The sequence below is a fragment of the Saccostrea echinata genome, unplaced genomic scaffold (genome assembly GCF_033153115.1).
Source record: "Saccostrea echinata isolate AGI-Se365-2 ecotype Australia unplaced genomic scaffold, CSIRO_AGI_Sech_v1 ptg000054l, whole genome shotgun sequence".
Classification (NCBI taxonomy): Eukaryota; Metazoa; Mollusca; class Bivalvia; order Ostreida; family Ostreidae; genus Saccostrea; species Saccostrea echinata.
The window spans coordinates 54,994,559-55,009,846 of NW_026889803.1; the positions used below are offsets into that span (position 1 = coordinate 54,994,559).

The 15,288-nt window shown below is 35.1% G+C and overlaps 1 protein-coding gene across 1 annotated transcript in view; it reads right to left on the reverse strand.

Moving 5' to 3' along the window:
- The window catches only part of LOC133171618 (argininosuccinate lyase-like), a 29,527-nt gene that overhangs the window by 1,541 nt on the left and 12,698 nt on the right, over positions 1-15,288 (reverse strand). The window contains exons 13-14 of the mRNA XM_061306405.1: positions 15,053-15,136; positions 14,850-14,930 (exon numbers count right to left, since the gene is read on the reverse strand). Of these exons, the coding sequence (XP_061162389.1) occupies positions 14,850-14,930; positions 15,053-15,136 (165 nt within the window). The remainder of the gene's footprint in view (positions 1-14,849; positions 14,931-15,052; positions 15,137-15,288) is intronic.

A 15,288-nucleotide genomic window follows, 5' to 3' on the forward strand; every position in this document is an offset into this window, starting at 1 on the left:
TTTTACCTACACATTTCAAGGACATCTAATTAGCGATCTGCTAGAAAAACTTGGACTTAGTCCTTTTTTTTCGGAAATTCAACTTAAACTCAAAGATGTACTCTCTAAGGTTGGAATTATCACTCTTCAGTCTTTAAATGGTCTTAACATTTCAGTCAACGAAAGTGAATTCGATTTATCCTATCTATGCTGGATTCTTAAACATCAGGAAAGTCCTTTCAAAGATACATGCAGGTTCCAGCAAATGCTCTATCAATCCCATATTTTTACTTCTCACAAAAATATAAACTGCTGTGAAGGAGAAAGTTAAGAAGCACTATGCTTCAACATATTCATAAAATTGTGTAAATCATATAAATTACGGATTTTAAAATCTCTTAAGAACTTTTACATTTGTAAAACATTTAAAATCACTTTTTTTCAAAGTAAAAACACCAAAACGTACGATTTTACAACACTTTATATAGCCATTCCTTATGATAAATTAAAAATTAGGTGTTTTGATATCAGAACGGCTTCTTCAAGAAAAATGGAACTTGGGAATTTTCTCGTGACTGGTCATTATACAATTTTAAAATTTGTAATTTAAAAAAACCAGTCTTCTTCAACGAAGAAGTACTCTTAAGGTTGATGTTAAAAATTTGCCGGAGTTCCTTTGGAAGACAAGTCTTCCAACAGTCAGTTGGAATTTCGATGGGACGAAATTGTGCTTCTTTATAAGCACACCTGTATGTTTCTATCATCCTGTGAAGCAGGTTTTATTCAAATACCTCTACAGGAGAACAAGAAAAATCCTGCTGTGGGTTTTCACTCCCTTCAGATATATCGACAACATTTTATCAATTAACAATGATTACTTTCATTCATATGTTCACTCGATATATCCCAGTGAACTCGAAATAAAAGACACCACAGAGTCCACAACATCTGTTTCATATTTGGGTGTTTTTACTGACTATAGACGATAATAGTTAACGAACAACTAAACTGTATACAAGCGAAATGATTTCAACTTTTCCACGAAAGGTGAAGACAACGAACATTAATCATGTTGAAGAGTTAAATAAAAAAATACAAATTATGAGCAAAGCAAACTTTTAAATTATCAGAGGAGGTGGGATCTGATGCCATGGAGGAAAGCTTTCCCTGTTGAGAAGTCATACCTGCCACGTGGCCTTTTTTATGATCGTGTTAATGGAGAAATACGCAGTCAATTCAGTATGAAAAAATGGCCCATCAATTTGTATGAAAGACGTCAGTCAACCAATCTAACGACAAATTTTTGTTGTTAACAAGGTCATTGCATCGACCATAGAATTTGCAAAATGCTGACTGTACATATCATTGATACCTTATATCATCAACTTATTTGTTCGTACATAGAACATGCTGTTGTGTATCGAATCACCAGGGAGACACAAAGCCGATATGCAATTAATAATGGTATATAAATAAATAAGGGAAGTTGACGATAGAAAAGTTAGAGCTATCAAGTTACTCATAAAATTTAGTTGATAGTATGCCATCAATGTATTTCTCTTATACAGAGTTCAATTTGGATATATCGAATCAACATATGAATGAAATCAGTATTGTTCTTTGATAAAACGATATCGATATATCTTAATGTCGAACCGAAGGCCTCAGCAAGAGACGTCCTCTTTTCATTTAAATTTTTTAAAAATTAATTCTGCTTCATGAGTATACAAAAACAGGTCTGCTAATAAAGGGGCACAATTAGACCCATGGAAATTTCAAGAGACTGCTGGTTGTCAATGAGGAAGTCAGACACCTTTTTGATATTAGCTTCAGAATACATATTCTTGTGTGTTGAATCACAATGGCTTTTGCAAAGTAGGTTTGTAGATGACAATGAGAAGAAAGGAAAATTTCCTTGCTCCATTCTTAATTTAAACAAGAGGCCCATGGGCCACTTCGCTCACCTGAGCACATTGGCAAGGCAAAAGCACAAATCAGTTCAGTATTGAAAAGATTCCGGGGGGGGGGGGGGGGGCTTGAATTTTAAACTACCTGATGGTGCTTCCATGTCAATATATAATTTGTTTTAACAAATGGCTTTGTTGTACTTGAGTAGATTTTAAAAAAAAATTCCCATATATTCCTCTGTAAAAATTTGATCCCCCATTGTGGCTCCTCCCTATCCCAGGGGTCATCATTTGAACAAACTTGAATCTACACTACCTGAGGATGCTTCCATATCAATATGACTAAACATAGCTTTTCTGTTCTTGAGAAGAAATTTTTTTCTATATGTTCCTATGTAAAACTTTCGATCCCCTTATTGGGCCCCATCCTACCCTCGGGGGTCATCATTTGAACAAAATTGAATTTACACTACCTGAGGATGCTTCCATATCAAAATGACTAAACATGATTTTCAGTTCTTGAGAAGAAGATATTTTCCTATATGTTCCTATGTAAAATTTTCGATCCCCCATTATGGCCCATCCCTATCCCCTGGGGTCATCATTTTAACAAACTTGAATCTACACTACCTGAGGATGCTTCCATATCAAAATGACTAATCATGGCTTTGCAGTTCTTCATCAGAACATATCTTCCTATATATTTCTATTTCAGACTTTTATCCTCCATTATGGCCCCACCCTACCCCCGGGGGTCATGATTTGAACAAACTTGAATCTACACTACCTGAGGATACTTCCACATAAATATGATCAATCAGGGCTTTGCTGTTCCTGAGAAGAAGATATTTAAAGATTTTTCCTATATATTTCTATGTAAAACTTTGATCCTCCATTGTGGCCCCGCCCTACCCCCAGGGGGTCATGATTTGAACAAACTTGAATCTACACTACCTGAGGATGCTTTCATATAAATATGACCAATTAGGGCTTTGCTGTTATTGAGAAGAAGATTTTTAAAGATTTTTCCTATATATTTCTATGTAAAACTTTGATCCTCCATTGTGGCCCCGCCCTACCCCCAGAGGCCATGATTTGGACAAATTTCAATCTACACTACCTGAGGATGCTTTCATATAAATATGACCAATTAGGGCTTTGCTGTTATTGAGAAGAAGATTTTTAAAGGTTTTTCCTATATATTTCTATGTAAAACTTTGATCCTCCATTGTGGCCCCGCCCTACCCCCAGGAGTCATGATTTGGACAAATTTCAATCTACACTACCTGAGGATGCTTTCATATAAATATGACCAATTAGGGCTTTGTTGTTATTGAGAAGAAGATTTTTAAAGGTTTTTCCTATATATTTCTATGTAAAACTTTGATCCTCCACTGTGGCCCCGCCCTACCCCCGGGGGTCATGATTTGAACAAACTTGAATCTACACTACCTGAGGATGCTTCCATATAAATATGACTCATCATGGCTTTGCTGTTATTGAGAAGAAGATTTTTAAAGGTTTTTCCTATATATTTCTATGTAAAACTTTGATCCTCCACTGTGGCCCCGCCCTACCCCCGGGGGTCATGATTTGAACAAACTTGAATCTACACTACCTGAGGATGCTTCCATATGAGTTTCATCTTCCCTGGCTTTGTGGTTCTTGAGAAGAAGATTTTTAAATGATGCTATTAATTTTTTCACTAATTCTTCATTATCTCCCCTTGAAAGAGGGCGTGGCCCTTCATTTGAAGAAACTTGAACCCCCTTCACCCAAGGATACTTTGTGGCAAGTTTGGTAGAAATCGGCCCAGTGGTTCTTGAGAAGAAGTCGAAAATGTGAAAAGTTTACAGACGGACAGACAGACAGACCGACGGACGGACGACGGACAAAATGTGATCAGAAAAGCTCACTTGAGCCTTCGGCTCAGGTGAGCTAAAAAACATAACTGATTTGGGAAAACTAAGAGAGATAACTCTTTAGTTTTGGTAAAAATTGCGTTTTTCACTATAGAAATCAACGGAAAACGAAAAATATTTTTAAAACATCCCCCCCCCCGTTCAACAAAAATTCCTTTTTATGGGTTTTATGAATAGTTATTTCAGAAATTCATACCAAAGCTTTTGTTGTCTCACCGGGGGGATATGTTTACAGACAAAAAACTGCAAAAATGGTCATTTTATTATCAATTTCAAAGGAGATTATGAATAAAATGAGTTTTTTTTTTTATCAATCTTTTATGTTGGATTTTACATAAGTAAACATACGGAAAGTTTTAAGGGTCATTTTTCCATTACCATGCGTTTTTGAAAATCTAGCGATGTTTAAAGCCCGATTTCAATGGATAAAATTTTCAGCCCCCTTTTGAAAAGAGTCGTAAATAAGAGCAATTAAATTTTTGACACTGGTTTTAAAATTATTAATCAATTAATAACGAACTCATTTTTGCATTCAATCAAGTTTTAATGGCCTAACTGCCATATGTATTGAAATAAATGAGTGTAAATTGTAGACGGGAATCGAGTTAGCGTGCGTGGTTCTTTCAGATCTATACTAGTTTAATTAGACCATATGCCATTGTCATTTCCGATTTCATTTCATATGTTTTGGCAGTCCTAGGACATCAAAAATTGTTGTACGAGGGTCATTCAAAATGTTCGTGGACTTTTGTCATATCATTTTTATTTAATCTCATATTATCACCAAATTTGGTAGACATAGTTTAACTATAAATCCAAGTAATTTGTTTTTTAACAAGAGGCCCAAGGGCCTTAACGGTCACCTGAGTATAATACAACAATTTAGAAGTTAAATACACTGATAGATGAAGCTTTGTTGCCCTAAAACAAGAGAAGTAGGAAGATCAGGATCAACAAAATAATTAGTCTAGTATTCAGTATCAACTCATAAATTAAGTTCTAATCTGTCCCCCACTTAACACTATCACCATGCAGACTATTAACAAACTATTAGTGCTTCTGTACTATTTTTAAACCCATATTAAGACCTCTCGCATTGACCTCTCTTATGGTCTTTGAAGAACTTTTAAATAAGATAAGTTATTTTTGTCTCATTTTTATTTATCTATTACTTACAGGTCTACCTGATTATTAAAACTAAGAAAATACTTTTTGAAATATATGATTAACATTCTTGCATAATTATCTTATTCTATTAACCTTTCAAATACATTATTTACACTGATTAATTATCAAAGGTGAATGGAAAAGGGGAATAACTTCTCTCAGTAGAATACAAATTAATAGAGCCCTGCCCAGGACTAGAATGCTTAGACAAATGGTCCAGATGTTCAAAAATCTGGTAGATACACGCTTACTTATATTATTTAAACTTTTACTCAGTTTTCTTCCAATATGCCCAGAAGTAGATAAGAATTTCACAGGTACAATGCATTTTCACTACAGATTCAACAAAGCCTTACCCTAACACCAGAACCCAAGACCAAGGGTCAAGAAATTTACAAATTTGGAAGAGTTACCCTCATCATCATAACTATGGACTTCAAAGAATTAACACTTTTCCACTATATTATCAAAAGCCCCTCCCACCCCACCCCCCCACCCCCCTTATTATGCCAGAACCCCTGACCCTAGGACCACAAGATTTAAAAATTCTGTTCCAAGTTCCCATTTTCATCATAGCTAAGCAATTTATTTATCAGCTCAATGCTAAGGAGCAGACAGGATTAATTAATGATTAATTAATAGAATTAATGCTTTTTCACTATATAATCAATAGAGCCCCCCCCCCCTTCCTCAAGAACCCCAAAAACTGAGGCCATATATTTGAAAATTTTGGAAGAGGCATCCTTGCCTATCATAATCATGTACTTGGTTTGTTTAAATAATCTCCAGTAGCAGAGAAGAAGATTTTCAAAGAATCATTGCATTTTCACTGTATAATCAATAGAGCCCCGTCCTAACACCAGAACCACTGACCCTGGGGCCATGAAATTCACAATTTTTGAAAAGGCATCCTTATGCATCATACCATGCACTTAGTTTGTTTAAATAATCTCCAGTAGCAGAGAAGAAGATTTTCAAAGAATCAATGCATTTTCACTATAAAATCAATAGAGCTGCGCCTTAACACCAGAACCACTGACGCTGGGGCCATGAAATTCACAATTTTTGAAAAGGCATCCTTATGCATCAAAACCATGCACTTAGTTTGTTTAAATAATCTCCAGTAGCAGAGAAGAAGATTTTCAAAGAATCAATGCATTTTCACTATAAAATCAACAGAGCTGCGCCCTAACACCAGAACCACTGACGCTGGGGCCATGAAATTCACAATTTTTGAAAAGGCATCCTTATGCATCAAAACCATGCACTTAGTTTGTTTAAATAATCTCCAGTAGCAGAGAAGAACATTTTCAAAGAATCAATGCATTTTCACTCTTTAATCAATAGAGCCCCGCCCTAACACCAGAACCACTGACGCTGGGGCCATAAAATTCACAATTTTTCAAAAGGCATCCTTATGCATCAAAACCATGCACTTAGTTTGTTTAAATAATCTCCAGTAGCAGAGAAGAAGATTTTCAAAGAATCAATGCATTTTCACTCTTTAATCAATAGAGCCCCGCCCTAACACCAGAACCCCTGACCCTGGGGCCATGAAATTCACAATTTTTGAAAAGGCATCCTTATGCATCATAACCATGCACTTTGTTTGTTTAAATAATACCCAGGAGCAGAGAAGAAGATTTTCAAAGAATTAATGCATTTTCACTACATAATCAATAGAGCCCCGCCCTAACACCAGAACCCCTGACCCTGGGGCCATGAATTTCACAATTTTGGAAGAGGCACTCTTGCTCTTCATAACTATGTACTTAGTTACTTTATTTAATACCCAAGAGCAGAGAAGAAGATTTTCAAAGAAATAATGTACTTTCACTATATGATCTATATAGTCCCACCCTGGGGCCAGAACCCCTGACCCTGGGGCCATGAATTTCACAATTTTGGAAGAGGCATTCTTGCTCTTCATAACTATGTACTTAGTTACTTTATTTAATACCCAGGAGCAGAGAAGAAGATTTTCAAAGAATTAATGCATTTTCACTACATAATCAATAGAGCCTTGCCCTAAGACCAGAACCCCTGACCCTGGGGCCATGAATTTCACAATTTTGGAAGAGGCATTCTTGCTCTTCATAACTATGTACTTAGTTACTTTATTTAATACCCAGGAGCACAGAAGAAGATTTTCAAAGAATTAATGCATTTTCACTACATAATCAATAGAGCCCTGCCCTAAGACCAGAACCCCTGACCCTGGGGCCATGAATTTCACAATTTTGGAAGAGGCATTCTTGCTCTTCATAACTATGTACTTAGTTACTTTATTTAATACCCAGGAGCACAGAAGAAGATTTTCAAAGAATTAATGCATTTTCACTATATAGTCAATAGAGCCCCACCCTAACACCAGAACCCTTGACCCTGGGGCCATGAATTTCACAATTTTGGAAGAGGCACTCTTGCTCTTCATAACTATGTACTTAGTTACTTTATTTAATACCCAGGAGCAGAGAAGAAGATTTTCAAAGAAATAATGTACTTTCACTATATGATCTATATAGCCCCACCCTGGGGCCAGAACCCCTGACCCTTGGGCCATGAATTTCACAATTTTGGAAGAGGCATTCTTGCTCATCATAACTATGTACTTAGTTACTTTATTTAATACCCAGGAGCAGAGAAGAAGATTTTCAAAGAATTAATGCATTTTCACTATATAATCAATAGAGCCCTGCCCTAAGACCAGAACCCCTGACCCTGGGGCCATGAATTTCACAATTTTGGAAGAGGCATTCTTGCTCTTCATAACTATGTACTTAGTTACTTTATTTAATACCCAGGAGCACAGAAGAAGATTTTCAAAGAATTAATGCATTTTCACTATATAGTCAATAGAGCCCCACCCTAACACCAGAACCCTTGACCCTGGGGCCATGAATTTCACAATTTTGGAAGAGGCACTCTTGCTCTTCATAACTATGTACTTAGTTACTTTATTTAATACCCAGGAGCAGAGAAGAAGATTTTCAAAGAAATAATGTACTTTCACTATATGATCTATATAGCCCCACCCTGGGGCCAGAACCCCTGACCCTTGGGCCATGAATTTCACAATTTTGGAAGAGGCATTCTTGCTCATCATAACTATGTACTTAGTTACTTTATTTAATACCCAGGAGCAGAGAAGAAGATTTTCAAAGAATTAATGCATTTTCACTATATAATCAATAGAGCCCTGCCCTAAGACCAGAACCCCTGACCCTGGGGCCATGAATTTCACAATTTTGGAAGAGGCATTCTTGCTCTTCATAACTATGTACTTAGTTACTTTATTTAATACCCAGGAGCACAGAAGAAGATTTTCAAAGAATTAATGCATTTTCACTATATAATCAATAGAGCCCCGCCCTAACACCAGAACCCCTGACCCTGGGGCCATGAATTTCACAATTTTGGAAGAGGCACTCTTGCTCTTCATAACTATGTACTTAGTTACTTTATTTAATACCCAGGAGCAGAGAAGAAGATTTTCAAAGGAATAATGCACTTTCACTATATGATCTATATAGCCCCACCCTGGGGCCAGAACCCCTGACCCTGGGGCCATGAATTTCACAATTTTGGTAGAGGGCTCAATGCTTGTTACAATGATGCCAACAGTTTGACTGCTTGATGTCCTGGAGTAAAAAAGAAGATTTTTAAAGATTGCATTATTTTTGGTGGTTTTAGCCCCACCCCTCAGGCCCCAGGGGGGCAGGGACCATGAAATTCATAATTTTTGTTCCCCTTCACCCATAGATGCTATATGCCAAATTTGGTTGAAATTGGTTTAGCGGTTTCAGAGAAGAAGCTAAAAATGTTCAAATGTTAACACACGACGCACGACGCACGCCGACGGACGAGAACGGATAGCAATAGGTCACCTGAGTGACTCAGGTGACCTAAAAATCAACTATATCATGATAAATATCCAAATTACTTAAAATTTAAAACTGTCAAAATAGAGTAACGGAGCACGGTCAAAATTACAATATACTTAATTATGTCTAGTTACATCTTTGACAATGGCGCTTAAACGAAAAAGAATTTAAATGTTTAAATATACTTTTGTTTTATAATTTTAAGTACCAAATTGTAATGTAATACATCGCTTCGTTAGAGAGAGACAGGTAGGCCTCTTTGTAGAAAGGTGACGTAAAATTAATTAAAGGACGTCACAGAGCAGTGAGTAGCAATATAATTTTGCTTTGCACTCGGGAAACCTCTAAACAAATTCTGAAAATGCTGCAGAAATCAGGAAATATATCAGAAGTGATTCATGCATTTATATATCGTAAAAACAGTGTTTGAGTGGTTGAGAGTTTTAATCTGACGATGTACAGTCTATGAGGAAACATATTTTCATTAAAAATCTGGTCAAAAGACTTAACTTAGTGAGGGAGAGTAATTGTAACTTTCACGTTGTTTTGACGTTGTGTGCTCCGTGGTGACAAAATATGTTGAATTTAAAGTTTGGTAGCAACTTCACACTACGACAAAATAAATGGTTTTGCACTTAAAAATGTTTTGATCATAAATCTTGAAAAAATCATATCATGAAGATCGATATTGTCATGATTGTCTATGTATTTTTTGTATGACTTTCGTATAATGAATTAATGAAAAATAAATGAGAAAGGGTTGAAATTATTGAATAACGATACAAAAAAATCAGGTGTCATGTTTTTTTTCCCTGTGGGGTGATTTAGGTATGGAGAGTCTTAATTTAATATACAAGAGCGAAAGCTGTTGTGTAAAATCAAAGTATAGTTTTCAATTTTCAAGCTGGATATAGTATTCACCGAGTACGAATCTGATGATAATTCCCGTTTTTTGTTAAGTCTTGCAGATTGTCCCTTCACCGGTATATAAAAATACTAGTATTGCCTGTGGCGATATTATGCACACGTTTACTATATATGTAAAAAATAGTACAATATCGATTGCATATTAAAGCCTTCTTTTTACAGTTTAGAAATGAAATTAAATAATGTGATTTTTGCGATAAGTCTTCGGAAAAATCGAGACCTTCCTTTCTTAAGGAGGGATTCTTCTCATATTACTTGTATTTAAAAATTAATGAAATTTCCATAGACTCAAGAAGACATTATCACTAAGTGATGGTATCAGTTAGATTGAATTTGACCGTTTTATTTTAGAAGCAAAGTCAGGTCAAGGTCATTATCTTTTTCCTTGAACCGTTCACGGTAGCTCAGTCGGTAGAGCGCTCGCTCCGTGATCGGAAGGTCGTGAGTTCGAATCTCGGCCGGACAGACCCAAGTCGATAAAAAAATGGGTAGCAACTGTTCCTTTGCCATGCGCTCGGCACTTGAATGAAGTGAAAGTTGCGGGTCCTTCGGATGAGACCTTAAAAACCGAGGCCCCGTGTAACGGCAGGCGTTGGCACGATTAAGATCCCTCACTGCTCAATGACCCTGAATGCCGAGTAAAGGTCAAAATTTGAAGCCCTTCACCGGTACATGGTGACGTCTCTGTATGAGTGAAAAATTCTTAAATGGGACGTAAAACAACATACAATCAATCAATCTTTTTCCTTGACATTTAGATTAAAAAATTACTGTTGCTAATCATGTGATGCCTACTTCTATTTTAAAAGTTACAATGTTTTCTTTTTACACAAAAAGATGTTACCATATCGGGTCTATCAGATGATTCTACCAATTTAATTGACATAATTTAACTAAAAGAGAAATTGGCTAATTCGAATTTCCTCTGTTTTTCTTAATTTTTCAGGATATATTAGTTATTTTATATACTTCTTATATTTATGGTAAAGTAGTCATAGAAATATACAAAATGATACGAAAACAAAAAGCTTTGACCATTTAGTAAGAGATAAAAAACACTTTTTACTGATTTTTTGCTCAAATCTGTTTTTAGATCTGAAGCTTTCAAAAGCTAACAAAAATGTAGCTTGTTTAGAAAATCATTATTATTTGCTATAGTTTAAAACTTTAGGGCATATTTATTAATTTTACGTAATTTCAAAATTTCTTTCAGTGTTTGATTGTTTAAAAAATTTAACTCAATGTATTGTTCTGTAAGTGATTTTGATAGGCAGAAAAGGAGATCTTTTCATACACCGTAGTTGTAACAATAATATAGTCCCTGCTGGATTTCAAACTCAGTTTACCATTTCTATCTAAAATTGTACGATTATGACGAGTAAAGAAAAATATGATCTTTAAGTACATTACAGCTACGTATAAAAGACATACAACCAAATATACTTGGATTATTTCGTCTAGTCAGAAATCAGAGAAGAATCCCTCCTTAAGTGCTACACGTTTAGTATAATTTGACCATTTCGAATTGAACATGCGTCAGTCTGATGCATGTTCAATTCGAAATGGTCAAATTATACTAAACGTGTAGCACTTAAGAAAGGAAGGTCTCGATTTTTCCGAATACCTATCGCAAAAATCACATTATCTAATTCCATTTCTAAACTGTACAAAGAAGGCTTTAATATGCAATCAATATTGTACTATTTTTAACATATATAGTAAATGTGTGCATAACATCGCCACAGGCAATACTAGTATTTTTATATACCGGTGAAGGGACAATCTACAAGACTTAACAAAAACGGGAATTATCATCAAATTCATGTTAATCTAAAGAATAAAAATATATTCAGTGAACAGCTCAGTAGAAAGAAAAATCAGTTTTAGTTTTATTTTATTTTTTTTAGGGGGGGGGGGGGTAATTGAACAATTGAAAAGTTCATTGACAAGCCAAGACAACAAAAAAAAAAAGGTCAACAGGGTGACGTTCTTTAGCTTTGTTTCCTATTGACGTATACTATATGATCGCATGTACATAAATTATCTTAAGGGAAACAGTTACCCCGTGAAATATGTGTTTTTCATGGTTTGGAAATGGATTTTACGTTGGTTTTTTTTTTTTTTTTTTTTTTTTTTTTTTTTTTTGGTTTTTTTTTGGTTTTTTGTTTTGCTTTGTTTTGTATTTTTTTATGCTTGTCAAGAAATTTTTGGGTTGGAATTTTTTTTGACTGGGGTGGACCCCCCTGGAAAAAATTCCTGGATCCGCGCCTGCAGGCCTATCGGGTCTTTTCTAGAAACAACAACCACTAGCCTCTTCAGAATGTGATTTTAGATATGTAATGATTTCCAACTGTGTATTTGATAGAGGAATTTATGAACGGCAGGGTAAACATTTTTACCTGACATTATCTTTTCAATTGGCAGCTTTATATTGAAATACAGACTAAGTGCTTATTGTACGAAGAAATCTGTGCTCAATAGTTTTCTACTGAATGCTTCTTTTCTCATTGTTTACAAAGCTATCTAGTAGTGTATTCTAACAGGTCGAGACCACTAGATTTTCTGACGTCAGCATAAATCTGCTCGATATCATAAAAAAATGTTTATGTACACTCAAACATCAGAGCGTTTGTACGGTATTTGAAGCAACTATTAATCTAAAACAACTCAAATATTAAATGTGAGCATGGAACAGTGTCTTCGGAATATAATCTTTCAATTTTAGCATTATAAAGTAAAAAAGAAGATTTACGATTTTTTTTCCGGTGACCAAGTAAATATTTTGCAGTAAACCGACGAAAACCACATGTCGCTATTGAATCGTAAACACGTAGTGGACTGTCATGCTTTGCGACTCATTCAATCGATTGGAGAATGGGTTTGACAAAACATAGTCACGTGTTGAAAAGTGCCTTCCATAAAAGGTAGTGTACCCGACCTGTCTAAGACACTAATGTAGGAGATTGTAAAGACTTTTTTCATCCATTAAGTATTTTCATACCCAGTGCAGATTTATTACATTCCTTGGCGTAACATCCATGTGTCACACTGTTGTTTCTGGGCGATACCTAAAAATTCTAAACCTTTGCAATGAAATTTTGAATCACCTCCTATTACTTAATGAAGATCCAGTAGGGGTTACTAGATTTTTAGGTTCAAAGGTCAGAAATTTATATACATATATTGCATAACATGGTTTCTTGATTATAACTTTGTCCTCTTTTTTCTGTACTTTTCCAACAAAATTTCATATTATTACTCCCTTTGGCCTAAAGAAGATCACTGTTGATTTTGAGATCAGAAAGTCAAAGGTCAAAGTAAGAAATGTTTGCATTGCATAATGATAAATTTCTCTTTAAGCTTCTGCAATGGAATTTTATATTTCAACTCCCCATATATTAATGAAGGCCCTAAATTTTCAGATCAAAGATCACTGTCAGAAACTCATATACTGCATAAAATAGTTTCTAGATGATAATTGTAGTTTCTCAGAGCTATTGCAATGAAACTTAACGTAATGATTCTAACTTGTTAAAGACTCTTGTTGGTATTGAGGCCAAAAGGTTAAAAGTTAAGGTAAATCCTACTGTTCTTTCTCCATCTACATTTCTAAGAAATTCTTAGGTCTAAGCTGGAGATCATAAATTTCCTAATTAGTTTTTTTTTTTTTGGTCATTTACCTTCTCAGGACTGGGCTGCTCTAAGTCAAAGCTTTATTTCTCATAAATAACCTGTGTAGTAACCTTACTAACAACACCAAATGTTATTTAGAGCAGGCCTTCCCTAAATGTTGGTACCCAAGGGAAGACCTTGTCAAAAGGAATATACATGTGACAGTAAGATTACTCATTACAAAGTACATGTATATAGAATGGATTGTAGATGTGACACTGACCACTGAGTTAGAACCTTCTTCAAGGTCATATGCACCCTTTACCTTTGGGACAATTTATAGGGGAAATAAGTGACACATTGGGTCAAGAGGAGATTATATATACTCTGGACAAGTGATGAGATCAGTAGTCATATGGTGAGATAGACTGCCAGTTACTGGCTTGTGTCCATTAAAATGAATCCTAATAATCAAAATAGGTACCATCTTCTACTCTGAAAATATGACTAGGATCAACAAGGTGTATTTGTGAATAACTGATGCACCCATATGACAGCTCATGGCCAAGGTTCAAGTTTTCTAAATGCAAGTCAAACTCAAGGTAAAAGTCAACATATTGAAATGCCGGTACCTAAGGTCTTGCCACATGGAATATACAAGTGAAATATGAACCAGCCATTCAGAATTTAATATCAAAGTCTTTCAAAAGTAGGTCAAACTCCAAGGTCAAGGTCAAAAGTTTACAAATGTTGGTGCAAAAGGAAAAGTCTTGTCACAATGAAAAATGAAAGCCTTAGCACTAACCCTTCAAAAGTTATGGCCAATGTTAAACTTTTTTCAAATAGCTAAAGGTGAAGGTCAAAAGATCAAAAATGTTGAGACTCAAGGGAAGGTCTTGTCACAAGGAATACAAATGTGAAGTATGAAGACCCTAGCTTCAATCATTCAAAAGTTATGACTAAGGTTAAAGTTTGAAAGTAGCTCAAACTCTAAGGTCAAGGTCAATAGATTATAAATGTTGGTACCCAAGGGAAGACTTGTCAAAATGAATATACATGTGAAATACCACGATAGTTGAATTTTTAGCGAGATGCAAATTTAGCAATTTATCCCCAATAATTGGTAGGTATTTTTAGCGAGAAGTAATTTTGGTGATTTTATAATGTCCAGAAAGATATCTATAACAACCAATATGGAATATTCAATTTTAGCATTAAAAGTTCAGCGTTTAGCGTTAAAAGTGGGTCAAACTGCAAGGTCAAGGTCAAATATGTTGGTATCCAAAAAAAGTCTTGTCACAAGGAATATACTTAAGTGGTATGAAAGCCCTAGCTCCAACCAATCAAAAGTTATGGGCAAGGTTAAAGTTTTAAAGTTTTTGCTGACAGACACATGGACAGACCAAAGACTATCTGCCCACAAAAACTTGTTAAAACAGAGCCTACTTTACCCCTTTTCTGACTAGATAATAAGCTATATCTGTTGCCAGCATCTCTGGACTCAGAGCTTGTCTCATTTTGTCTGCATCTATCTAAATATAAATAGAGAAGTTATATTCATATTTCCATCAATGAAAACACTTAAGATATATGTAATATTGACTGTAAATATACACAAGTTTATGATGTGTGTATATATTTTAGGGTAACATACCTTCAAAGTAGAAAGAACACCTGTTGCTACTTTAACCACACCTAGTAAAGTGTCATACACATCAAACATAGCCTCTTTATCTTCCTGTCATTATAAAGAACAAGGTGATTATAGGCATTAGCAAGATCTAAATCTTTTAAAAATGTATAAATTAAATTAAAACTATGTATTCATTTCAATGCAAACTGTGAACTGTGTAAAATCTCCATATAATTTATGGAAGAGTCAAACACAAT